General features: G+C 37.5%; 1 protein-coding gene across 2 annotated transcripts; it reads right to left on the reverse strand.

Annotated features, from left to right (window-relative positions):
• Positions 1-6,719: 6,719 nt before the first annotated feature.
• On the reverse strand, positions 6,720-27,214 carry LMNB2_1 (Lamin A C). Of its 2 annotated transcripts, XM_051212756.1 has the most exons (11): positions 27,146-27,214; positions 25,337-25,647; positions 25,059-25,301; positions 24,874-25,023; positions 24,677-24,841; positions 22,289-22,641; positions 19,378-19,615; positions 16,281-16,385; positions 15,171-15,290; positions 12,875-12,961; positions 6,720-11,585 (listed from the first exon to the last, which is right to left on the reverse strand). In XM_051212756.1, exons 2-11 carry the CDS (start codon positions 25,637-25,639, stop codon positions 11,568-11,570), a joined length of 1,782 nt encoding a protein of 593 aa, XP_051068670.1. In that variant the 5' UTR covers positions 25,640-25,647; positions 27,146-27,214; the 3' UTR covers positions 6,720-11,567. The 2 variants fall into 2 exon arrangements, with proteins under 2 accessions (XP_051068670.1, XP_051068671.1); XM_051212757.1 differs by having other exon boundaries at positions 11,087-11,585; positions 25,059-25,647.
• Positions 27,215-27,986: the final 772 nt, after the last annotated feature.

The raw sequence follows: 27,986 nt of genomic DNA on the forward strand, positions 1-27,986 counted from the left end.
TTCAACTGTACTAAAGACATACATTCTTTCTTCCGTTGATTGTGACCTTGCACGCACTTACGTTTGCTCAGTGATTCCGCTTGTACACCTTTGACACGATCTCGATATTCTTTCGATACCACGAGATCGCCAACAAATATTTCTCGCTACAACTTCCGATTGCTTTCTGATATCTGGTACGCAACCTTCTTGTAGTGGTGATCATAGTCAACCGCGACTCGACGCCAAACTACAATTTGTGAGCCAAAAAATATGGACACTTTTCAGTCGAGTCCAAATCTTCCAAAGAAGCCATTTGCGGTGAGTTTATTACTTATTTATCCACGTCTGTTGCACATTTTCAAATTGATATTTTCCAACGTTTATGATCGTCTCAAGAAGGCGGTCCTCAGACATTTCCTCCAATTGAGCGAGGAACGGTTGAGGACATTATTAGCACGTCACCCTTTGGGTGATGCTAACCCGAGCCACCTGCAAGCAATCTCTTGCAGGACTTACGGCAGCTGATTCCGAAATTTTTAAGGAATTGTGGCTCGAATCGTTACCAGCACACATCCAACCAACGATCACGGGCCTGCTCGAGGACGCATCACTCAACCTGGTGGTCCTCATGGCGGACAAAATATTGGCAAGGACCGACGACCGAGACACCTACATAGTTGCCTCAACATCACGTTCGAACGTGGATATCGAGGCTGGTCACTTCCCGGCCCAATGTGATAAAGGCGGTCGTACTCATACACGTCTTAACTTCCGAGACCGTTTCGACACACCCAAATCCTACGCCCCTCGAGCCACTTCACGCTCTCGGAAAGCCGCAACCACTCGCCCAACGATGACATCTTCCAAGCCACGCCGAAAGGCGGCTTCGGAAGCGAGTGGGGGTTGGTACTGGTTTCACCGCACCTTTGGGTCCGGTGCCCGACGTTGTCGTGACCCCTGCTCATACAAGGCGGGAAACTCCCGAACCGGCGAGTAAATGCAGCTGTGCTCGCTGGCCCTTCACCCCAGGTTGGCACGATTATCACGCTAACGCTAGGTACCTAGCAGATACTGGTGCCCAAGTTTCTGTCGTACCTCTTGATAACAGTAAGTCACAAGCTACGACACTTGTACTACGCGCTGCGAATGGCTCAGTCATTCCTACCTATGGTACACGACAACTCGCATTCAACCTGGGCGACCGACAACAGTATCTGTGGACGTCCATCATTGCCGATTTTCTCACAGCCATACTCGGTATTGATTTCCTACAGCATTACGAATTGCTAGTCGAATCACGTAGGCTGCAGCTAATTAATACCTCGTCGAACAGCAAATTCATGGGCCTCAATCCTCAAACAAACTGGTATCGAATCTTAGGTGTCTTTTATTCGCGTGACGATATATTCCACGCTTTATTCGAGAAATTCCCCAAATTAACTAAACCACTCGAGGAGATTCCATCGGTGGCCAGTCGTGTGGTACACCACATAGTCAACCGCAGGCCTCCAGCCACGGCAAAACCACGCCGACTGGCACTGGACAATTTGGCCTCCGCTAAACGTAGGTTTGACAATTTACTAGCTACTGGTATTATTCGTCCTTCTCACAGTCCCTGGGCCTCACCTCTTTACATGGTGCGCAAAAGGATGGGGGAACATGCAGCGACGACCGGGCACTAAACATTGTTACACGTTTTGATAGCTATCCCACCATCCATACACAAGACGTCGTGGCACAACTTTTTCTATGATCGATCTGGTACGAGCATATCATCAGATCCCAGTCGCTCTTGAAGATATCGAGAAAACCGCTATCACGACTCTTTTTGGTCTGTTTGAGTTCCTACGAATGCCATTTGGATTATGGAATCCTGCTCAAAATTTCCAAAGGCATATCGATAGCATAGTACGAAACTTAAATTTTGTTCACGTCTATATTGGTGACCTGCTAATCGCATCATAAAACGTAGATGAACATTATCAACATCTTAAGCTTATTCCAACGTCTTTCGGATAATGGCATAGTAGTCAACCCGGACAAGTGCTAATCGGGCAAACCACAAATAATGTTCTTGGGTCACACCATTAAGCAAGAGGGTATTTTACTCTGTGAAGACAAAGTACGTGCAATAAGGGAGTACAACGTGCCGTTCACACTCAAGGTACTGAAGGCACTTTTCGGTTTGGTTAACTTCTATCTACGTTTCATCCCACACGCGGCAGAACGGTCACGACCATTAACCAATTTGTTTCACGGCAATCCACGCAAATTAGAATTGAACGATTCCGCAAGTACTGCACTTTCAGAGGTCAAAACGGCTCTGGCTCAAGTCACACTCCCCGCTCATCCTGACCAATCAGCCACGCTTCGTATAGCGGTTGATGCATCGGATTTTGTTATGGGAACCGTTATGCAACAAAACATCTCCGGCAGTTGGCAACCTCGATAATTTTTCTCACGATGCCTTACTCCCACGGAGACGAGATATAACGCTTTTGGTCGAGAATTGCTAGCAGCCTATTGTGCCATCAAACATTTCCGGCACGCAGTAGAAGGTCGCAATTTCATCTTATTCACCGACCACAAGCCTTTAATGTATGTTCTGCATACCAAGTCTGACCGCTACCCACCACGAGAGTGCAGACATTTGGACTATATCTCTCAGTTCACGACAGACCTTCGTTACATTAAAGGCGAGTCGAACTATGTTGCTGATGCTCTGTCACGTATCCAAGTGAATGCAGTTACTTCACCGGTGCTCGAACTTCCTGCTATGACAGCCGCTCAAGCAAACGATCATTTTGTACAGGAGCACCACAATCTTCATCCCTTCAGTGTCAGGAAGAACCCCCAGCTACTAGCTCAGGTACCATCCTATGTGATAATTCAACCGGTCTTCCCCAACCCATCGTACACTCTGCTTAACGTCGTTCAGTCTTTGATTGCCTGCATGGACTGTCCCATCCAGGTATCGCAGCTACATTGCGTTTCATCTCTGCACGACCCGGCTGCTTGGTACGGAACGCATACGCACTACCGCTTACCACCCAGCATCGAATAATTTAGTTGAACGGTTTCATCGCCAACTCAAAAGTGCTCTTCTAGCACACGAAATCAACAACTGGTACAAAACCTTACCGCTTGTTCTCCTATGTATCAGAACGAGCTTGAAGGCAGATATTCAATGTTCTGCCGCTGAACTGGTATACGGCACGACAATGAGTCTGCCTGGGGACTTCTTCACACCGCTGAGCAGACACGATTTCGGTAAATCAGACTACGTCCAACGACTGTCTGCATTTATGCGAACGCTGCCTCCGGTGTCAACTCGAACACCACATCGACAGGTCGTTCATTCTCGAGAGTTATCTGCCTGTTCACATGTTTTCATACGAGTAGATTCGGTACGCAAACCTTTGCAACAACCTTACGAAGGCCCTTTTCGCCTGATCGCTCTTCACGAAACGACCTTCAAGGTTGATCAACATGGCCGCGTCGAGATCGTCAGTATTGATCGTCTCAAACCAGCACATGTCGATGACAGTGCCCTACCTGATAAGTTGAGACTCAATGCTGGGCCCATCAAACCTGCTGGCGGGATCACTATATCTACTTCAGATTCCGCGCTAGATGCATCAGAGACCTCACACTCACGTCCCGTTAAACAGCACGTATCATCTGCACCATCTACGGACGAGACGTCAGTCTCATGCCCAGATCAGCAGACAATGCCACCCTTGACTTCGGATGAGATTGCAGGCTCACAAAATACGAACGAGACTACCGTCTCACATTCCGGTCGCCGAGTACGGTTGCCCGTACGCTTCCGCGACTAGCTGCACAGTCAACAACCGATACGGTGTAGGGCTATTCCTATGCTACGTGCATGCCACATTCTTTTTTTGCTTTTTTTCTGTATCCTGAGCCCACGCCTCCGACCATCCCTGTTTGATTCCGTCGACTTCAGTCAACTTTGACGAAAGCTGGACTGGCCACCCACGCTGTTGTCAACGCACTCAGTCGATATTTTGGTCTCGAATGTTTGGCATACGCTTGGTCTCGAACTTTGTCGTTATGGTCGTTTCTGGTTCCTCGGCTCAACGTGGTTTCGTCCTGCGTCTGTAGCGCTTTCTGGTCCGGACCCCTACGGACGCAATCTTCAGATTCTGGATACAAACCAATCTGGTGTGGTACGCTAACTCGAGTGACAGATACAGCACGTTTCTCCTGGTACCGTTCTACGTAAATGACCTTCGGCGGCAACTCGAGGATCGAGGATAGCTTCCTGTTCCTCCAACCCTCTCGTCCTACAATCGGAGGGTTGCCGATCAATCCTACAAACAAAACGGCTACGTATCGAAAGTGTAAACCCTTTCTAGCGGGGTCCCCTGTAGTTACCTAGTTTTATCGAGAGAACGCGATTGGTTTAATGGAAACAATTAATAATATTATAACCAGTTCCACCAGTTGTAAGATCCAAACTACGGTTTGGAGTTAAGGACAGCTGTCTGGATGAATTAGATACGCGCCCTCGCCCGATTGAAACCAAAACAAGTAATTTGGTAAGATGATGGTTCTATAATTTATCATAAATTTAAGTGTACATTATTACCTAAACAAATATAACCACTCAGCTATCCAACCAATAATTGTTCAATTGACCAAATCTAAACTACAATAAATAAAAAAGTCGATAAAGGATGCAAGAAAATTACCAATCACCACAAATAAATGTTATTCTATCCTGTCTGGATAGATCACGTACAGATTCGTTCAAAAGGTAATAATTGGTCACTCTATAACACAGAGTGTTTTCAATTCTGGAAGAGTGCTTCAATTCACAACCAAAATGCACAATTCCAGTCAACACAGGTCAAGCAATCGAAAGCAGGAACAAACCAAAATGGCTGCCGCCCAGACTTAGTATAAAGTAAAACAACATAAGTGCAGTTCGGGAAGAAACACGGGGAATTAGTGAAAGTGTAGTAAAAACAAAAACTATAATAAAATACAAATATTAACAATTCAAATGTAGTCAAAAAGTTAACAATGTACAACTAAGAGGATCAATAGGACAAAGTGCAAAGTATATACATGGAGGGATTTTCACAAACACACAAAGCATTCAAAATGGATCTTACACCAGTGATTGTTTTACTGTACTTGCTTGTTCAACTGTACTAAAGACATACATTCTTTCTTCCGTTGATTGTGACCTTGCACGCACTTACGTTTGCTCAGTGATTCCGCTTGTACACCTTTGACACGATCTCGATATTCTTTCGATACCACGAGATCGCCAACAAATATTTCTCGCTACAACTTCCGATTGCTTTCTGATATCTGGTACGCAACCTTCTTGTAGTGGTGATCATAGTCAACCGCAACTCGACGTCACGCTGCAGACTCAGGCACTTTGTGCATGTATTATAATGACGTGTAAACTCAGTCACCTGCGATTAAATGTCGGATCTCATCTCATTGCGCATCGTTGAATATGAAACTAATACCTATTATTTATTTGCATCAATTTAGGAAAAACCTGTCTCGTAATAGATCGATAACTACGTTCAGTTCTGCATTTATCATTCCCTTTTCTCTTTTATTTGTAACGGCGTTTGATCTAATTGCGTCTCCAATACATTCGATGACTTTGTGATGATTTTGTAAAAGTCGATTGACAATTTTGCTTGCTTATTGCATTTTGTTGAGATTCTGAGGATTTGATAAAGCATAATGGGGAAAAGCCTAGTGTGGTGTTTGAACGGACTAATAATACGTTTGTACTTGTTGAATGCTAGATTTCGAATTCCAAATACATTACATTCGCTTGTGCTTGTGTCTTACTTCTTAATTCAATTGCGTTAATTCTAGGATTCCTAGTTCATAATACAGTTCAAATAATTCAAAACATTATACCTAGTCACTCAGCTGCACATGTAATGGTCCAAATGGTTCTTGACGGAAAATTGACTATGAACACCGCTACAGAAAAACACGTGCCAAATACATCCATAAAATCCCCGGGAAGCCAAATATTAGAAGGCATTTAATGGACCAAGTCGAGATATATTTGCTGGCGATCTTGTGGTATCGAAAGGATACCGAAATCGTGCCAGGATACAAGCTTGGTTACAGAACGTAACCGAATCCGCGCGAGTTCACAATCAAAGTGTAAGAATAATGTATGCTTTTTAGCACAGTTAAACAAAAGCACATTAAAAGTCACTGGTACAATTGGTTATAATAATAATTGTTTTCAATAAACCAATCGTGTTCTCGTGATAAAAGTGAGTCACTACATATCTGTGTTAAATGTTGAGTATCGATTTTCCTAGTTATCTGGTGTTCAGCTTTGAGGATTGTGCGGTTAAAATCAATAACATCACAGATTTGTCCGTCTTGTAGTTCGGGTGAGTGCTTTAGTCTCACATGAAAATGGATTCTGGATGCCAGCATCTATTATACTATCAAGTGGGTAATCTGTTGTTTGTGACGTCAAAAACAATGAGGAGAAAATTGTGGTCCTAAGACGAATAACGCGAAACTTAAGTAAACAAGTTTATTAATCAACAAACTAAGCGCTGAGAAGACGAAAGTGTAAGGATAAACCGATCGATGGATGTGGGTGTAAACGGTAGAATAGTAAGTCAGTGACTATGAGACCAGGTAATTTGCCAGGGAATTGTGGTCACTTGTGTTGAAAAGAACGATTTCTTTGTAGTTGATGACTGAGTTCGAATTCCGAATACAAAACATTCGTTCATGTTCACTTAGTACTTCTTGGTTAAATTGCGTTTTCTTCTGAGATACCTGCTTTGAATTATAAGTCAAATAAGTCTAATCATCACACTGGCGTCGCGATGGAGCCTGTGCTCGAACAGTCAGATATTCATTCAATTTCTGAGGCATATGAGGATTATTTGGAAAGGTTTGATATATTGCGCATGACCAAGAATGATGTGGAGGGTGATAAATTTGTGGCACATTTCCTTACACTTATTGGTGAAGTCTACAAATTATTAAAAATTTTAACATTTCCAGAAAAGGTATCTCACTTTCATATGAAAATCTTAAGGAACTACCACTAAATCATGTAAAGTTCACCAGTTTTGAACTTCGTGAGAGAGCGGACTTTCAAAAATTATTCGTCAGGACAACCAAAAGGTTCAGGAATCCATCCTTGAATTGCAAAGACAAACTACCAAATGCAGTTTTAGCACCCAACCTAATGTGCTGCTAAGGAATCGATTAATTGCAGGGATTAACATCCCACGTCTGTAAAGAGGGTTGTTGAGAATGCCGAACTGTTCCTTTCAAAATGCTAGAACTATATGTAGTAACTAAGAAACAGTGAATGAATTTGATATCCAGTCAACCAAAGTTTTTAATGCTCCGCTCAGTCGTCATGATGAAATACAATCTCAGTGTCCATCAAACTTGCGTCCGTTTAATGGTGATTCCTATTTTCATGAAAATATAAAAAATGATTCAACAATGACTTGGAAAGCAAACAACAAAGGTGAGATCAAGTTTGGTAAATGTTCATCCTGTGACAAATTTCATTCTCGTAATGCATGTGCATTTCGTAATGCTAAATGTTTTAAATATGGTAAGATAGAACACATTCAGTCAGCATGCGGGACTGCTGTTCATTTTGCTTCAAGTGGTACCAAACCTTGTAATTTAGATCCTATTAATTTGGATGTTCCTAATGATCATTAACCTTTACCCACCATTTCGAAAGGTAATGCTCACATTCAAAAGCGATTATATACATCCCTTGGTTTATTTCGTGACTATTGTGTACACAGGCAATATAGAGTTCATTACTTCATTCAAGAACTTGAAATCTTTAGATCCTAACGTTATTGTAAGACCCAGTGAAGTCTCAATATTGGGGATTACCGGACACAGACTGCCCATACCAGGATGCTGTGAATTGCAAATCAGAGATTATAATACTTCACAGATGTCTTGTGAATTTTTAGTTAGCGAAACAGAAGGGTCAGTACTAGGTTTTAAAATTTTTTTAGTTGCGTGTGCTAAGTGAAGTGAAGGTGTGTAAACTCAGCCTTTAAAACTTCAAGTACAGGGTGGTCTAGTGTACTTAAGAGACGAATAATTCATTATGGTCTTCGAGAAACAACGCACAGACATTGAATGATTTGTGTGCGAAAGGTATAATTAAAACTGTTCAGTCTTCAGTATGGGGTACTCCTATTGTTACGTAATTGAATTCGGACGACAAAACCCTACTTATTAAAGTTAGTAATGTGATTTTCTTGCACCCTGATAAAACTGAAGACAACTACAGAGGAAAAAGAAAAGGCCACAAGATCCACTGCGATATATGGATATATTTGTGTAGGGGTCAGACATAAATTATTTAAACCTGCGTTCGATATTATCGGAGAGGTTTTTGAAATATACATCCCAACTACCCTCATACATAATTATCGGCCTAATGAGAATAAGTGTTTAATAGGTATATTCCGTAGATTATTTGATCCGTTGAGACAAGCAAAGAAACGAAGTGAAGAGGGCGAAGATGAGAGTGCGGAGCGGAGCGGAGAAGACAAGTGAACCATATCTATTTGATCGACTGTGTCATCTGCAGGAATGTACTGCTAATTACGTATATTATTTCCTCTACTTAAGCATTCTACTTGGGAAGCATACTGTAATTGAACTAATACAATAGTTTGTAGATCATATTTGTAAAAATGACTTGTACCTGCCTTGGTAGAAATACATTATTATTTATTGTCGAACACATAAACTTATGGACACATAATAAATAATGGAAGCAATTAACATACATACACTCATACAAAAACAGTTAGGGTTATTAAGCGAACAAGGTCAAAATGTATCTTGAAAAGAATGTGTAACCAGGTCTACCGACTCATGTAGGGTCGATATAGTACTAGATACAACATTTTTGCATGTGCTAGTAGATCAAAACAAGCGAGAGCTTCATCAAGATTTCTTAAAAATACATGCAGTTTATCTACCATGCATAATTCTGAAGGACGACTGTCCTATATTAGTGAATGTGTAGAATAATTGTCCAATTCACTATTACTACAGTTATCCTCGTTACCATAATAGACCTAAGGCCAAAATTGTAGATTTGACTACCTGATCTATAAGGCACATCATATATATTGACTCGCCCTACTGTGACAACTAGCATCAACTAGAATCAACGTAACGTCTTTTCGACACAAAGTCGAGTGGCATTATCACGCGCTTAAAGACACCATGAGAATAACGCGAATATTCCAAGTATTGGTAAACTCAAAGATAAATCAAAAAGACGGCAGCAACTGATTAGGGAAAACACAGGATGTTTTAAAACTGTTGTTTCAGTTCTTAACGTACTCAAAGTGAAACTCCACGTAGAGATTATTTAGACGCTGAATAAAGTGGGACCAAAATTGAAGAATGATTTAGTATAGAGATTCCTTAACAAGCCACGTTATGATGCGTAGCAGTGACCATCCGCTAATAGTTTAACTTATGGGTCGTCCCCGTGCTCACAAATAGAAAAACAACCAATATTACGGAAAGTATTATCTCTGGTTCAAGTGAAGATTAATTTAATATCGGTGTGCCGGCTGTATTTGTTGATATTTAATTTAAATCGAATCAGTAGGCTAACTGAAGGAACGGAAGTATACATTACCGGATGAATTAGCAGGTTAGTGTAGTAGTTCAGAGTAAATAACGAGAGTGGACCTAAACGTTCTTTCCTAGACAAGTCCCAGGGCTCAACATTAAAGGTGATATTCAATGATTGGGTCAGTTCAAGTAACTTGCCAGTGAAGTGCCGTCTCATTATTTCCAACTTCAGCAGACAAGTCAGATTAAATAACCCCGCAAAAATTGAACATGGAAGATCGCAGAAGAGATTTGTTTGTTTGTTCATTTACCGTTCCATAATCAATTCTCAAATAATTGATAGATTATCTTAAATAAGCCCTACTTGACACAAAAATGAACACATATTTTGCCTATGAAGCTGGAATGTTAGAAGTCACGTAGATTGTAGACATACATCGAGAACGAAACTTTGGCGCTTGTTTATAATTTTCGTTGCATCTGAGTATACTCCTGCCTCATATATAGGACGAAAAACCTGTTAGGAGTAGTCATCTTATTTCATGACACTGAAGGCTTGTAGACATTTCGCAGTTTATTACTTACTGATCAGTTGTGCTTCAAAATTAGTGAAAACAAACTTTAGGTCATAGCAAGTTCTTGCGTTGCAGAAGCTTACAATTAGGTTGAATACCAATAATTTGTTTAGCAACCACCAGAAATTTAAGGCTGACCGTCTTCGGCCGGGGCAAAATAGATTGGGGAGAGAGCAGTTCAGTTGACAGCATGGAGCAGAACTATTGCTTACAGCAAGTGGAAAAGCACATAATACGGGCTGACGCGGGAAACTCCCTGAATTTATAGCTGGCAGAATTGTGCCCCATGATGTGTCAGTTTAACACTAAGGTTACCGTATAAAATACACAAATCCTCATTTGTAAATATGCAACATTATCCTTTGGGGGGTTAATCCATTTTTTTAGCCAATGGAATACACTTATCCTTCAGGTCATTTCTTGTCATCGATTCGGCTCGACATATCAGAGTGGTAACCGCTTTTGAACTCAATATTGAGAAGTGATTGCAATAATGTCCTCGGATACGCTAAAAATTGGTTTGATATAAAATATACTTCTACATGATATCGGTTGAATTCATCTACGACGATTAACTTACAATACATACTTTTAGTTAACGGTCACGTGAGCAAGTTCAAATCGAATAAACTGTACCATTATAAGTCATCTCATCTATCCACTTCAACAGTTTTCAAACTGAGTACCATTATCCAATACGTGGGAAAAATTCATAACAATCGAGACAGAGATGAGGTGCAAGGCGCTAAATTTAGAGCTCAAATAAAGTTGAAACGATTCCAATAGCACGATATACCGATAACTAGGGAGAACTGAACCTAATAATGAACAAATCCGATTTGTCCATTATATATAAATACAGTTAGTGTGTATAAAAAAATGCGGCGAGAAACAATGATCACACAACAAATGAATGTATTAGTTTATAATATAAGTGCATATGATGATAAGCATGAATCAGGTATGAAAATACAATGAATACAACAGTATGAGCGAACAGTACAGTGGAAATAACATGTGTACGTACATATATAGCATGCAGATAAGGAGACCGTAGAATGGAGCAACGATATATGACAAGGCAACATGTTTGCTGTTGTTAATATATAAAAACAAAAAGCAATAACATACTCCCGAAGATATCGTGGCACAACAACAGCGTATGACCAGTTGGCATTATTAAACAAAGCGTTAGTGAAATAAAGTGAATAGTCAAGCAGACAGCATATAGAAGAAAAAAAACTATATAACTTGTTTTGTTAGCACAAAAGAACAAAGAATTAGTAAAATGCAGTTATAAAATTGATATTAATTAGAAAGTTAATACAATTAGGGAAAACAAAGAATAATGTAGGTCATCTATCTTCAATAGAGCACATTTCACATGAGATGACATTTCTGTGTTAATGAGAAGAAACAAAAACAAAAAACAATGTAGATCGATAATACACAATAAGTAAAGTTGGTTTATAACAGTTCTAGTGACAATACCAGTGCTGACAATGACTAAACATAAGAGATATTTTACGCTAATAAAGTATCCACGAAGCACTAAATTAAAGGGATTTCATGTTAGGAGCCTAAAATCTATTAACCAAAACATGTTGAGTACTGTAAACATTGAAGACCTGCTCCCCTATTCTAAGTAAACGTAGTGAGGTGCATAGATATGATTATAAATGTATCTTCGACCGATAGGCCATTACGAAAACATGAGTTATTTCAGAAAAAAAAGAAACTGCCTTGATGTAAGGCAATATATAACTTGAAATCGATTAGAGGTAGCCCCCAAATGCCCTGGTACGGCCGAGAGTAATGAGAATCAGCTCTCCCTTTCGAAATGTTCTCACATGGCCACGCACATACAACCACTAGCACGGAAGCCCTACCCATAGCCTTCTCGCAACAGTATGTTGTTTACGAAATTGAGAGGACGAAGAGCGAATGTCCAGAGCTTTAACCGTGTTAGAGGACACGGAGAATTCACCTTGGGGGAGTTGGGAAACCCTGATTTCAAACCAATGGTGTACATGGGCTCCAGGATCCCAAAGAAACAAATGGCGTATGGAACAATTGTTAGTCACCGGTTACTACGGGATTGCATTTCTTTCTGTTGCTCCATTCCCTTGTGGATCAGACCTTTAGGTTAAAGGCTCCGAGTGTGCCCCCCCCTTAAGAAAACCACCTGTTTCGGTTTGGGCACCTCGTGTAGTATCCCAGTCTTCACACAAATCGAATGATTTATGTGGCGCATATCTATTTGATGCCTCCTTGCACCAATGTTTATGTGATTAAATAATAAATAATAATAATAATAGGGATAGGTAATCAAGCACCTATGGTGCATGCATATCCAGAAACTTAACAATAGACGAAGAAATCAATGCGGATTCTTAAAAGTTATACAATAAATCCAAGAAAGTTGTGATAGAAAATGTTGTAAAATATGTGGATAACGAAACTATAGTTTACTGACATTTAACACGACCATACTACTGATTTGAAATCGGTTTCATTAAACTCGATAATCATGTTCTAAAGCATGACACATATAATATTATTTAGATTTAAGATAAGGTATATGTATTCGAATAATGATAACCTATATTAATTAACCATTTTGACAACAATCATAATTACAATATAATTAATTATCAACTGAAATTAAACCCAATTAGTACACTAACCTCGTCATGAGCACGAACACCGGATTTACGATCAAAATTAACTCCAGGACGAATTTTTTCTCGTTTAACTGTGCATTTGGCTTGTTCCTTAAATGAAAATGATACAATTAGACATTTATATATATATAAATTCTCAAATAATCATTACTACTAAATCTAACCACAAAGATATTTAACATCACATAAAGCAGAGAGTGATAGTGTTTAATGTCCAGTTAGAATTTAATGATCAAAATGTCTTCTTATTTTGTGTACATTTACCTTAATCAAGGTTCCGAGAAGATTGACAATAAAGGCAACAAGATATGACTAAATGAATAAACATTTGAATATATAGAAGAAATATATGGAATGATACAGAATTCATAATAAATATGAGGGGTTTAAGTAAAATTATTTCTAGATTTCTTGCTTCTTTTTGTGATAAAAGACACCAGCAATTATCGTTTACAAAAACTGAATTGATTTTAGTTATAGTTTAGTAATAGGAAAAAAGTGAATTCGGTGGTAATTAGTCTTATCTTTATTTATTATATAGCAAGACTGTAAGTATTTCGGACGAACTAGTGATTAAGATTCCCAGTACGGCAGTGTGAAATATTTGCCAATAGATATTATCAGTTGGCAACCAATGTACAACATATACTTTGAACCAACTGAATATGGTGATAGGTGGAGTATATAACGTGTCAGTAAATAGTTCTTCTTCATGTTCGTAAAACCTAACCCATCCATGTGAAAGATATTCAGTGAGTCTGTTAGACCATTGCTGTCCTCGTAGACAATCAAACATCTAGCGAAATCACTGAGGTTCGGTATTCTATTTAACTAATTTAATCAATCAATTTAAAAATACAAAAATATCGAATTTCAGAGCTTGGAAATGTATTACGAATACCATCCCAGTAATTCAGATATGGCATAAATTCCCGACATTATAACTAATTAGGGGACGTATAGAAGTAGTCGGTTTGTGACAGAGTTGTGTTACAAAAAAGCTGTATGGAGATGTGTTCTTTCAACTTACTATAACTTTTGTAAGGATCCTATAGATAGTTTAGTTTAATGACAAGATGTTATCAAACATAGTCCACAACAAATACCAGTGAAAATTCAGCTGTAGTTTCTCCATACATTATCCATAGAAGTGAGAACTACCTTTTAACTGAAATATCATTATTGGTTGTGTATTTTTAACTGGACTGTTTTTCCTGTTATGTACCATTCATGACCCCAAACCAAGTAGTCTGCATCTACCAACATGGCTCAGACTAGAAGTTAATGACTTCAAGCACTAATGCCACGTTTCGGTTTGGCCGCCGCTAACTTTTTTCCAACCATATTCAACACTAGTCAGCATTGCACGTCGTAGTAATCGATGTTCAGACATACGTAGCATGTGGCCTAACCATCTCGGTTGATGAAGATCCATAAACTCATCAATTGATTTATCAACCTTCATAATATTATGTCTATTTTGTGTGGCAAATATACTTTTTTGGATATCAAGTCGTAAGAGAATTTGTGTACTTAATAAAATAAATAATAGTAATGTTTTAAATGGAAGTTAGTTTAATGTAAAAATTTGATTTCAATCAATCACAACAGTATAAAGGAATAATGTTGATTTATTTTGGTAATAAAATGTAAAGGGCGAGACTATAATTTATGGGCGAACCAATCAGATATAAGATAACGAGTCACGAGTTTGGGCGCGGAATTCACTCATACATTTGGCTAAATATAGTTTTGGCATTATAGCTGATGTCATTTCGTGATGAAAACTCTAAATCTAATTTTTAACCTTAAGCATCAACTGTCAATGAGAATTCCAATTGCTTTATAATCCTCATTTAGTTCTATTCAGTAGTTGTTCACTCTCAAGGTCACTTCAGCGTTGCTCAAAAATTATAGTCTCATCAATAAAAGATGAACATTGGTCTATTCAACTTCCGATAAATGAATAAAAAATTAAATAAGAATATCTACTGAAACCAAAATAAAATGTTTGACCCATTAATTAACACCTAAGAAAAATAATTAGTGCATTTTTTAGTCATAGCAACAACAAGAAACCAAAAAGGGTTCACAATATGGTGTTTAGATATATTGAAACAGGAACATACATGTTTACTTTTTAAAATAAATAAAAATCAATTGGACAGTAACAGGAATGAACATGTTTCAGTATTTAAACAAAATTACTTTATAATTTTATAGATTAAATAAAAGTAATAGTAAATATTGACTGATAGAATGATAATTTATAAACAAAAAAAACAAGAAAAAAACTTACTTCACCATCTGCATCAAGTAATAGAATTGTGACATCAGTGCCAGGATGAAAACTTTTATTCTTCATAGTTAAATCAGCAGGAGGATTGTGTGAATTGCCTTCAGCATCTTGACTCCAAATCTTAACAAAGTAAAAGAAGAAAAGGAATTTAGGGAAACAAGAAACAGATATTTCTATATAGATTATTAAGTATTTTTGAAGAACTTATTATCCAAGAAAAACACATCAATTATCAATCCTAATGTACATTTGTCAGTTTTCTACAACTAAGGTGGCTTATTTCAATATCTCAGCTACTTATATTGACATAAGTAGTATATAACATGAGTCAGGAATGTAATGTCTGGCAGCAGAAGATTGGGAAGATCAAGAAAGGAAGAACAGGAATAGAAACCAATTAGTATAGAAATGCAAGAACAATGAAGTCCGAGACAATTACTGAACATTTTGTAAATTAAGTATTATAGCATGGTTTTTCTATTTTACCACGTAACTCTGTAATGTTGTGCTAAATATAATCCGGTTGTCCTCACCTGTGTTCTCCTTCACTACACTTGTTCCTGTCATCTAGATATTTTAACAAGTTATCTGTTTTTGTTTGTTTGTTTGTTTTAACATATCATTGTGTCTGTTAATCACATAACCTATTCAGTTGCATTTATGACCCTTCGTTATATAAGTTACAAAAAAGCCCAACCAGAGACATCGTGGTAGCTAGTAGACAATAACATATTGAAAAGAATGAACATGAATTAGAAGTCGATTCCTGAGTTGCTAACATCTAACTGAGGATCACTCAATATTTATCAACAACATCAATCAAGAAATAAGAAAAAGAAACTTGTTGAAATATTTTGTGTTCAGTATTCTATTCTGTAACAAAAATATAATAATGAATAAAGCTAGTAATAATAATAATAATAATAATAATAATAATAATAATAATAATAATAATAATAATAATAATAATAATAATAATAATAATAATAGTAATAATAATAATAATAATAATAATAATAATAAACAAGAAATAAAAAGTTGATATTTTAATTCAAATTCAGTGTTTTAAGATATCCGAGAAGTAAAACCTAAACACGAAAATCAACTTACTGTGCATAATGCTCCAGGTTTTAAGGAGAAAGCCCGTGAAAATTTGAAACGAGTCTCGTGACCATCAGCTTCATGAACAAGTTCCCATCCACCTAAATTCATTTCCTAATAAAAACAAAAATGATCAATAAAACTCACATTTAAATCTGATAGTAAATAGTAAACTGGCTAGAATAACTAACCATGAAAACAGAAAAGAATCAAGAATGTACTCAGGGATTTGAAGATGATTGATAATTCCACTTACGATAACCTACGACCTCATGGGGCTCGTTTGCCATACGTGTATGGTTTACCAAAGATACATAAAAAAACGTGTTCCTATTAGACCTATTTTGTCAATTCACCCTATCACAGTGTTCCACGATGATTAGCGATCAAGTTGAAACCAGTTCGTCAACGACTAACCATGTACACATTAAAAGATTCATTCATCCACACGTCATTAGTACAGAACAGAAAGGAGCCTACATCAGATTCAAAGAATATACCCTAGAAAAGCATTTAGCAGTGCCATCTCACGACATCCAGATACAGGATATCAAGTCGACACACTGTCCTTCAAAGTGGTCATTAAACAACCAATCTTTTGGAATTTTCCGCAACCATAGTGACCAAACGTCTGAAAACTAGATTCATATGTCCAAAAAAACAGTAATAAGTCCTTACTTGCCCTGGGAACATTACATCCTTTTTATTGCATTATTCATTATTTCAAATCTTTCTCAAGTTTGATTACATCATTGTCATTTTTATTTAGTTCATAATTGACTGATTTCAAATTACATCTTGCATTATTACCATTAATCTGTTTTCAATTACATCATTACACAATCATCTTTATTTATTTATTTTAACACATAGATATTGGTACAAGAAGGCATCAAATACATATGCGCCATACAAATCTCATTTGATTTGTGTGAGGGCTGATACTGGCCGGGTGCCCAAACCGAATACACTCATCTAAGGTTTGTTAATTCAATGATTTCTGATCACCAGTTTAATGTCTTTTTGGAAATTTCCCTTTCATACTTTATTTATTTATCAGAAACAGTTTTTTTTTTAATGATCATATTAACTCTATTGAAATATTCGTTATATCATGAAACGCAAATTTATATCTATGAGTATGTTAGTGTCTATGAGAACTTTTGTTTTAAAATATTGTCAGTTTGAAAGCAGTTGATGAAAACCTAACGAAATGAGATAAATTCGCACCGATCTTTGTTTTTGCTCTCTGTAAGATAATAAAGGAAACTATGTGTATTAAAACAGATTATCCTCATAAATTAACTGGAATACTTTTATTAGGATCTGTGGTGTTTTGCAGTTGCTTCAATGATTTTAAGTGCCCTGTATGCCAAAAGATGGTATAAATCAATTTTACCTCTCAAAATGTTATTATGAAGCTGAGAGTTTATAATCTCTTGAAGGTTAGTCCAACTCATTGAAATATGAGCGGATAACAATCGCTTAAAATACGTTGATGAACATGGCAGGTTTATGAATATGAGCCTGAAAATATCAATTTCAAAACAATGATATAATTGAACTTCATGACAAGGGGAGGAAGGCGTGTATACTTAATTCGGTCGCCAGATACCATTACATTTTTATAATATTATTCCTGCATTGCTTCGTGGATTAGATCCTCAGTTCAGGAACTTGAAACGTGGGGACGTCAATTAAACAATGTACTTCAATTTGAGTGTCTCCTTTTAATCTATGCAGATTAAGGAACAGCAAAGTTTCTCTAGAATTCTAGGAAATCTACCTAACAAAGTTTGTTTCATCTTAAAGACTGGTATAGCAGATTTTGTCTTTCGATTTGAAGAGAATGTTTTGTGTACCTACCTACTTGAGGACACTACGGAGTCGGTGTCTGACTTTACAAACGGCATAAAAACCAAGATAACAGTGTTTAACTGAATTCTCGCTGAAAGTCTTTAATGTCGCTACTAGATTAAAAGATCCGCATAGCACACTAAACATAAGGATTTGAAAATGAAATCTTCAAAAAACTTCACAATGTGACTCAAAGATGAGTACATGACGCCGTACTTAGTGAATGAGTTAAACTATCTACTTAGTCAGGAAAAGAATGTGACCTGTACGCAATGGAGTTTGAGTTACATGGTTGAATAAACGTTTTAACAAAAAGCGTTGAACAGATATTGACAGATCAGACATCCAAGTATGGGAGAGGGTCAACTGAGTTGGAAATGATTATTCGGGGAGTGGTCTGACGAAACTTCAGCAAACCGTTTTTAGTTATGAAAAAATCGAAACCAAGTCACACTTTTTATCTGCTTTTGCTGTTTAATTACGAATAGTAATTGCACGAAGTCACGCATTCATTAAGGCGTAAAATTCACTGTGAAGTTTGACTGCTGAGTCAACAAGGTGGTTAGTGCACTTTCGTTTTCGCGCATAACGCCAATTGAGATTTCACTAAGTATAGACCATCTTTATGTGAGATCCTTATTTTTACTGCATCCAAACACGTGATAGATTTACACTGTCGTAATCAATTTTAAATCGCTGGCAGATATCAAGTTCACTTTCAAGACGGCGGCTTTAATTTATCCTTCCTTTTTAGTCATAACAGGTAAGCTTTTATGCACCAAAATTTACCTAAAAACTACCGATAATTAGTCAAGCGATACCGAAAGTCTGTTTTGTCGTAATACGCGTCTATAAAGCGTTAAACGAAGCTGATTTCTGTCAAGACTAAACCTAAAATGATCTGCTACTGATAGCAAAAACGCAGTAATGAGGAACACTTGAATGTTATTGAAAAAATGTAGCTCGTTTTACGTAAGTGGTCAGAAACATATTAATTATGTTCACGGAAGGATTTTGAGCCCGTAGTCTGACGTAAAAAAACGCGGTTTCATGATTTGAACCCTTAGAGAGCTAAATGGTTTTCAAGAGTGAAATATAACTCTAAACGTATCTTGAGACGTTAAAACACAAGTTGACGTAAACTTAGTATAGTATATGAAATTCCTAATCATTATTTTTAGTGATTATTTAGATTCATACTACTTTTTCTCTCTGAAAATTCCTATTTAAGATCACAAGTTAGTCTTACATCATTTGAAGAGTTATGTATTTTGATCCACTTGCCATGGGTATCTTGTTCCTTGAAAAATTCTACAGGTCCACGTGCAGTCGATGACACTCGGTAGGCAAATCTTGTTCGGGATGAACTGTAACTGGCTCCAGTTAGACTGGCATTCGACTCGTCACCCTCAAAATCTCCATCTACACGCCTGCGTTTGACCGGTATGTTGAACGGTGAGTCACGGGGAGCCGGTGTCAGGTTGAGTCTGTAAGACAATATTAAATTTGATATACTCCAGTAACCGACAATATTCACTGATGTGGTTTTTATATAATGCTAATGACAGAAATGTTGTTAGATGGAGTGAGAAAAACTAATAATACCTTTCCAAAGCTATTATATAGAATAATACTGAAACAAATAGTTATTCACAAGGTAGGACCTTGTACAAATATACGTTGATTTGAGTTATCACATCTTATACAAACAAAGCAAAACTGTAAAGTACTGAGAATAATAATACCAGCAACAATGTAATGTTATTATCACTACCCTTCACAGTCACTTTGTGAATACTACTAAGAACATCTCTATATTATGGGTTTCGTTTGATCATTAGTTACTTAATGAGTTTTGATGTGATCTCTTGATCCACTTACCTAACTTTAAACATTAGTCAGTTACATGTAAGATCTGGGATATGCATATTGGTTCAATTCGCCGTACTACATCAGCGCAGCGAGATGTCAGAGTAGAAGTTACGATACCAATAACAGTAGGAAAGGTCAACCATAGACAATATGGATCGAGAAAAAAGTATGAGATTACTTTGAAACTCGTGGTTTAAGGAAAGCCAAAAAGTGGATGCATCTGTGTCATTAGATGCGATCATGAGCAATACTCTAATTTGAGTATACAACGAGTAGGGTTGCTTGATGCTTGAATATGTTCGCATATCCGATTGAAGATGTGATATAGAAGGCTCGACTAGCTTTTACCAACTTGCGTCACTTATAGCGTAGGCGAGATATCCGTCTACCAACCAAAGGACGGGTTTACTGTGCAGCAGTTCGTCCCGCCCTTTTTAATGGCAGTGAAACATGGCTGGTAAGAGTAGAGAATATCCGTAGGTTACTAGTGTTCGATCATAGGTGTCTTCGAAGCATTGTTCGTCTATCCTGGGACCACTGAGTAAGTAATGCAGTTGTTAGGAAACGGGTACTAGGTAAGCATAGCAAATCACTTGATCAAGTAGTGAAACTTCATTAGTCGAGATGGCTGGGACATGTGTTACATATGCCCAACCGCCGACTGCCCCGACGAGCGATGTTTTATGGTGTATGGTATGAGTAGGTTGGAAGAAAGCTAGGGGCGACCAGAGCAAAACATGGCACAAGTCCATGAAGTCACTGACAAGTGAACTGAGCCATGTTGGTAGGTGTAGACTACCTGGTTGGGGACCGCGAGATGATAGCAACCGATGGTTAGAGACGTTGAAGGACACGGCTCAAAATCGTTTGCAATGGCGCAGGTGCATACACTCTTTGTGTCCTCCCAAATTTTGATCTCCTTATTCCTCCTTGTCCCTTTCTTTTTCCTCTTCCCAAATTTATTTCACTGGATTATATTCCTTGAATAACATCTTCAAACCCTAATCTTCCCGACTACTGCTTATACTCTTACTACCTCTACCACTATGGGATTTGAATCGATAACTGCATCTCTGTGCTAATGTGGTATGGCAACTTAAGCTGATGTACGTACGTACGAAGTTTCACGTTGAACGATTAACTGACTGACTGTGGTTTACTGATTATGTAACTCAACTGCAAACTATTGAATCTCAAGTCTACCATTGTCTGAATCTATTATGGTCTGAGTAGTATCAACATAAAACAATAAGACCCGAAACAAATATTCATTGATTCATGTTACCATAATTTAAACCACGATATCGGTAGGAATTGGCAAAATAACAGTGGCGTTGATAGTAACATTTCAGTATGGAGAATGTAGTTTGCACAAACCAAATGAAATCGACTAGTAAAAAGCGTGACAGCGTTAAGTTTCAAAGAAACTACGAATAATGAATGTATTTGCTCCACTACAGTCAGTTTTCAATCAAGTCATATAAACGTCTCGAGCACTGGTTCAAAGGATAATCACGCAGACCATAATACAAAAATCCACAATTCCTAACACAGTTCAAGTTAAGAGTGATTTCATGCAAGGATGACAAGTTTTAGTTTGACAGAGAACAATCTTTACAAAACTTGCTTTCATATCAACCAACAAGGAACGACAATGTAAACGGTGTTAGACAATGTGTAATACATATTGATGAGGTTTATTAACTTAATCAATTAATATACCATCTTGGCTGGTTACTCTGTCTAACCACACCAGTACTCACTTCGGGACACAAATCATCAGATACATCTAACCGAGCTATGCTTCACACATACAACGATCACCCTTTGTCTTTTTAAGGTGATAATTAATTCATCGTAAAGCAAATTTGCTCTTTGTGAAGAACAAACCATCATATCATGTGCGGGAGGGGTGTAAACAACCTCCTTGTTGGCATTTTCACAACAATCATGAGTAATATTCGATGTTATCAACGAAAATCAGTAGTGATGGAGATAATGCTTTCATTTTTAACTTTTCTTTGATCTCAATATTAATCTATTACTCTTATTCTACCATCTAAAATGTTTCCTTTAAACAACACCCCAGTTTAACTTTGCAATATTAACGTATATAATCTCAAACAGTTATGATGAGGGATAAGGACTTCGACAGAGGCACATTTATATGAGGACTTATGTCACATAATTGACTGACCAGTAATTTACCAATAATCTCTGGTTTTTAAAAACTCAGAAATAGAAATTTCTGGATTTATAGTTTGAGGAAAGTTATTGCTACCACTTACCTTGACTCTTCACCCTCTAACATTTTTCGATACATCAGTATTTCTTGATCTAACGCAATTTTTGTATTCATGAGGTCGGTAAATTCACGGAAACTTTCTTCCAATTCTTCTTTTAATCTGTTTACTTCCTGGCGTTGGAAAAGAAGTTGCGATTCAAAATCTTTCCGTTCATCAGTTAACTGCCGCTCAAGATCTGCTACTCGTCGTTGAAGCAATTCCAGCTCAGCGATTTTCTTGGATAAATCGTGGGAAAGTTCATCAGCACGTTTGCGAGCTATCAACAGCTCAGATCGCTGGCGACTAGCATCTTCTGCACTAAAATTAGCTGATGACTTCAACTGTCCCAGTTTGCTCTGTAACAGAAAAAAGTTAAGCATGCATGCTGAGATTTCTAGTTTGAATAAATCATCTACTAGTCAATAAGCCGAAAATATCTGCTGGCAGAAATTTATTGAATTGGTGAGATATTAGGACGTACAAGCACATAATTAGAACGACTCGAGCTCGGACGGATTTTACGCTATTCCACTGTTGCTCTAATATAATCATCACTCACTTTATTAATTAAACAGAAAATAAGACTTGTGTCTAAATGACACTCAGTTTTTGATTTCCGTCCCGACTGTAGCTGCTACCTTGACGTGGTGGTTGGGCTTGCCTATCGTGATGACCCAACCGAGCTATATTGGCTGGAACATATGTTCCAGTATGTTCTATCATGCCAGGCAGGTTGATTGGAGAACGGTAAGACTAAAGACAGGAACTCAAAGTCTAAGGTCGAAGTCGTACTACTGACTGTAGAGGGATATGACAGCAGTAAGGTGTTGCCCTGGTATGGCAACTTAAACTGGTGTATGTACGCACGAAGTTCCACGTTGTACTGATTGACTGACTTTTGGTTTCCGTATAAAACATTTGTTAGTGAACCAGGTTAAAAGGAATGCACCTGAAACAGTAGAAACATCGCGTTGAACCATATTACTTACCATCAGTGAGGTTGGTCAAAACTAGTGTTTTAAAAAACGAAATGTCTTAAAATGTACAAATCAATTGATCAAGAACTTGGGTACAAGCTAAAACACAGTGAGGGTTAATGACACTACCTGATTACCTAAAACGAAGTACGCTAGGTGAGATTCACACCTGGGACTCAGTGACTGAAAGTAGAACACTCTAACTATTAAGTCACTGCGATGAGACTATAATCTATGAACGACCTTTGAGCAATGCCAAAGTGACTTTGGAATGCTCACCTAACTAATAGGGTTGTATATTAGTGCGGTGAACTAGGATCGATATTTACAGCTGGACGTCAGGGTTAGGAATTAGACTCAACGTTTTCACAACAAACTGACATCAACTATAATGCCAAAATGGTATTTAGCCAAACGAGTGATTGAATTTTGCGCCAAAATCCAAGATCTGTTATCTTAAATCTAATTGGTTTGTCTATAAATTATAGTATTGTCAGTCACTGCTCCAAGTTGGCAGTGAGATGTGGATAAAAATTTAGGTCGGGAAGAAACAGGTTAGTGAACTATACTTCGCGAATAAACTACACAATGATGAAAATAAATAATTTCCCTCAAAATCAAGAAGAATAACTTGAAATTGGGATTATTCAGTAAAGAATTAATAACTTCTTAGTAATCCAACATTTGTGTATACATTTCGCTTTGAAAACTACTATATATATATATATATATATATATATATATATATATATATATATATATATATAGCACCGTTTATAAAAAGAAATAACGAGTAGAATAGGGCTTGAACATGACAGCATTGTTATTTGGAGCCAAAACTAATAGTTAATACGAAATAGCAGCCCTCAAAATTCACTCATACATAATAAATTGTATGAAGTCTAATTGAAATCCTACATGAATTTTGGCATCATAGCTTATTGTTTATGTTGTCGTGGATTTAGAAACCTGACCACGAATTTCGCAATATGTAAACAATTCATCTGGACAGTTGTCAGTAGCAATAAGTCAAGTACTGTTACTATAAACAAACAAGACTTTCACCGTGGGAAATGTCTACTAAACATCACTGTCCTCTCGCACCATGGGCGTTGTTTACGAAAATGAGAGGATGAAAAGCGAATGCCCAGTCGTTAGTCACCGGCTTCCATGGGACTGCATCTCCTTACGATGCTCCACTGCCTTGTGGATTAGACCTTCAAGCCGAAGGCTCCGGGTGTGGCCCCCTAAGAAAACCACCTGCTTCAGTTTGGGCACCCGAGCAGTATCACAGCCCTTACACATATCGAATAAGATTTGTGTGGCGCATATGTATTTGGTGCCTCGTTGTACCAATATCTGTGTTCAAATAAATAAATAAATAAATAACTAAACAACACATTTAATCATATACCTCAAACGTTTCTTCCATTTGTATTTTATACTCTTCTAATTCAGAAGCGGTTTGGTCTCGAATTGATCTTAGCTCCTCTGTTAATCGACTTTCGTATTCAGCTTGTTTGCGTCCTTCGACCTCTTCTTCAATGTATAAACTGCGTTCAACTAACTTTTCACGTTCCTGGGAGAGATTTACAAATAAGGCGGACTTACTTCATCGAATAACCGAGAACGGAAATCTAACTGCTCTTTAAGACCGAGGATTTTGTTTTCCAAATCAGTCCGAAGTAGTGTCTCGGCCTCAAGGTCTCGTTTCATTTCTTCGAATCGTTTTTCTAAAACATGGTAGTCACTAAGGAGAGGCTGTGAGATAAGATTTTAAAATTATTACAATCTACCTGGTAAGCATCATGATCTTGTTTATATTTACTCAGTTCCCTTTCAAGATTTTCTATCTTTCTCTGTAAATTACGATTCTCTTGATCTCGTTTGTTCGCCTTCATCTTTACGTCGTTCAACTCATCTCTCATTTGCTTGGAATCTAGCTCGGCTTTTGACTTTTGTTTAGCCAGATCATCAACCAAATTTCTTAAGGCTGTAATTTCATCTTCATATGTTTTCCTGGCTTCCTCAACTTTACTCTGCAAGAATTGTTCTTGAATATAATGCTAGTTACCATTCGTTCTTCTGTAACGGTCTGTATACGTCTAGTAAGCTTTTGTTTATCAAGCTCCAGTTTTCGAACGTAGTCGATGTAGCCCGCAAGGCGATCATTCAGATGGGCAAGTTCATCTTTTTCTTCAGATCGACTAATAGTCAAAGGGCTACTAGATCTTTCACTGCGAGAATAACTTTTGCGAGGACTCCCACTTGATGATGTATGGCTGCGTTCAATCGTAACGGATCGAGAGAACGATGTCGGACTACTTTCGTTTTTCTCAGATTCCACAGCTTTTTGTTTTCTGGCTCGAGCGGACATGTCACTAACTATGAAATTCGTTGTAATGCAAAGTAAAGTTAATGATCAACTTTGTAGAAACGATAAAAACTTATTCAATTCAACAGAAAGACAATTAACTATTGTAAGATAATCTAACGAAGTTTAGTCTACTCTTATTTTCGGGTAGTTATATGTTTATAGTATTATGGAGTTATCTAAGGATATACTTTAATCTTGAATATTTGAAAGTCATTTGATGATCAAATTTCATATGTACAGAAAACATGATAAACCCCCGTTTTTATGAGAGCAGTACTAATTGGCTGCTAAACAGAACCGAGAGATAAAAGTGACCTAATATCAAGTAATATTGGGACTAACACTAAATACGGAAACCACTGATATTCAAGAACAATTTATACGTTGAGCTATTTTCAGAGGTTATGAATGACAGAGATACGTTAGATGTGACTACCAGACAAAACGCACTGAACATCGTCAAAGTATATTCACTGAGTACGGCTTCTGCACTTGTATAGGTCACTTTGCGGAAATTGTAATATAATGATTTACTAAGTGAACTTTTCTTTAATATGAAGTCCGTAAAGAAACTTAGTAATAACGTTTAGGTTAGTAAACTTAGCTTTGAGTCAAATCACAGAGAACTATTGGTTTTATAAGATTCAACAGGATTCGTTGAAATGTTAGATACGAAAACGTATGATCCATTAAGTACTGTGAAGGACCAAGTGCAGTCAATAAAATAGAAATGTTGGTAAAAAAAATCCGCAACATGAGAAATAGTTCAGTTAAATACACATCCAGGAGATATTTTAGTTGAAGTAGTTCCCACTTTATAAAGAATTTATGGGAAAACTACAGCTGGATTCCCACTAGTTTCTTAATCTGGACAACATATGACGTCTGGTCACTGGCACAATGGTTCAACTCACCGCCTAGTGACCCACTCACTAGTAGTAAAAACCTTAGCAACTTGAACTGATACACACATGCTCTAGGCTGCCATACGCTATAAAGTGCAATTTAGTGGTCGAGGTTGCCAGATGGTGTAATTAGCAAAACGGGCGTGGGTATCATGATGTTTATGTCAATTTTCGGAAGCATTGAGCGATCGGAAAATGCCAGAGTTGGTGCGAACAATCTGTAATTTACAAAAGCTGTCGATATTTCGCACTAACAAAAACAAATGAACTATCTGTGAAGCTTTCCTGTTTTACAAAGGATTTTTTGCACTTGGGAACTGTTAATTCTTTTGCAGCATTTCCTTGTGTTGTGAATGCAACAACATAATGTCGTGATTGCCGTCTTTTTTACCCTTCACAATCAATACATTCAGACTCTCCCGGAAGTTACAACGAGTTTAATGAGCGTTGTAACACTAATAATAAGGGAAGATGTTATACACTATTAAAAGGTCGAAAGTCATCGAAATATGATGACTTATTTATTATCTTAAATCGACATAATTTTGACATGCACAGTTAAATAACTGGAGAACATAGGCACCGACAAAGGAATACTTACGACTTGGATAACGTGCACCGGGTTCTTGAGAATCCAAAAACAGTACAGGTTATAGAACATATAAACAACAGAAGTTCAAAAGAACAAAAACAGTAAATCTCAGAGTTTTGAGTAACCTTCAAATCCTATTTGCCTGGATAAGATAATATTTGCTTCCAGCATTTTTCTTAGTTTTATTGTTTCAGTTCATCTACAGGTCTATTTAGCACGCTACGCATACGAATTGGAAGTATGGAACTGCAGGTGACCGTATTGTCGTATTGCATGCTTCGGACTAAAGTTTAACGAATATAAATTTTTAGCTAAGGCTTTTCTAAGTGACCGTTTTTAGTCTTCAATCTTTGTTGGCAATGAGAGTAGTTCTATCGACCATTTGGTCTTTGAAATTTATAACACTGTAGGGGTCCAGTCTGGCTTTGAATGTTTCAACGGGTGCTGATACTACCACCTACCCTTCCAGTAATAGTATTTTATCTGACATGCTTTCCATGGGTCCATGATCCTTTATATCATCGGCGAAGAGTAGGACATATGACTTTGCTACAGTTGGTCATTTACACGAATTAAAAAAAGGAGAGGACCAGGGATTGTACTTTGAAGAGCTCCATATTTTACAGATTCCTATGCTGAAAGAGCCTTATTTGCCCGTACACTCTGTCCTCTGCCATTTAGAATGTCATTTATTCATTATATGATTTCATAATGGATCCGTAAACTTTCCAGTTTTAATTTAAGACCCAAGGGCATTAAATCCATTGTAGCGGTAAATAAATCCCCAAAATAAATAGCTCTGTAAGTTTTCGACATTGGATGCTGACCATATGTTTTAGTTGACTCATCT

The sequence above is a fragment of the Schistosoma haematobium genome, chromosome 3 (genome assembly GCF_000699445.3).
Source record: "Schistosoma haematobium chromosome 3, whole genome shotgun sequence".
In the NCBI taxonomy this organism is placed as follows: domain Eukaryota; kingdom Metazoa; phylum Platyhelminthes; class Trematoda; order Strigeidida; family Schistosomatidae; genus Schistosoma; species Schistosoma haematobium.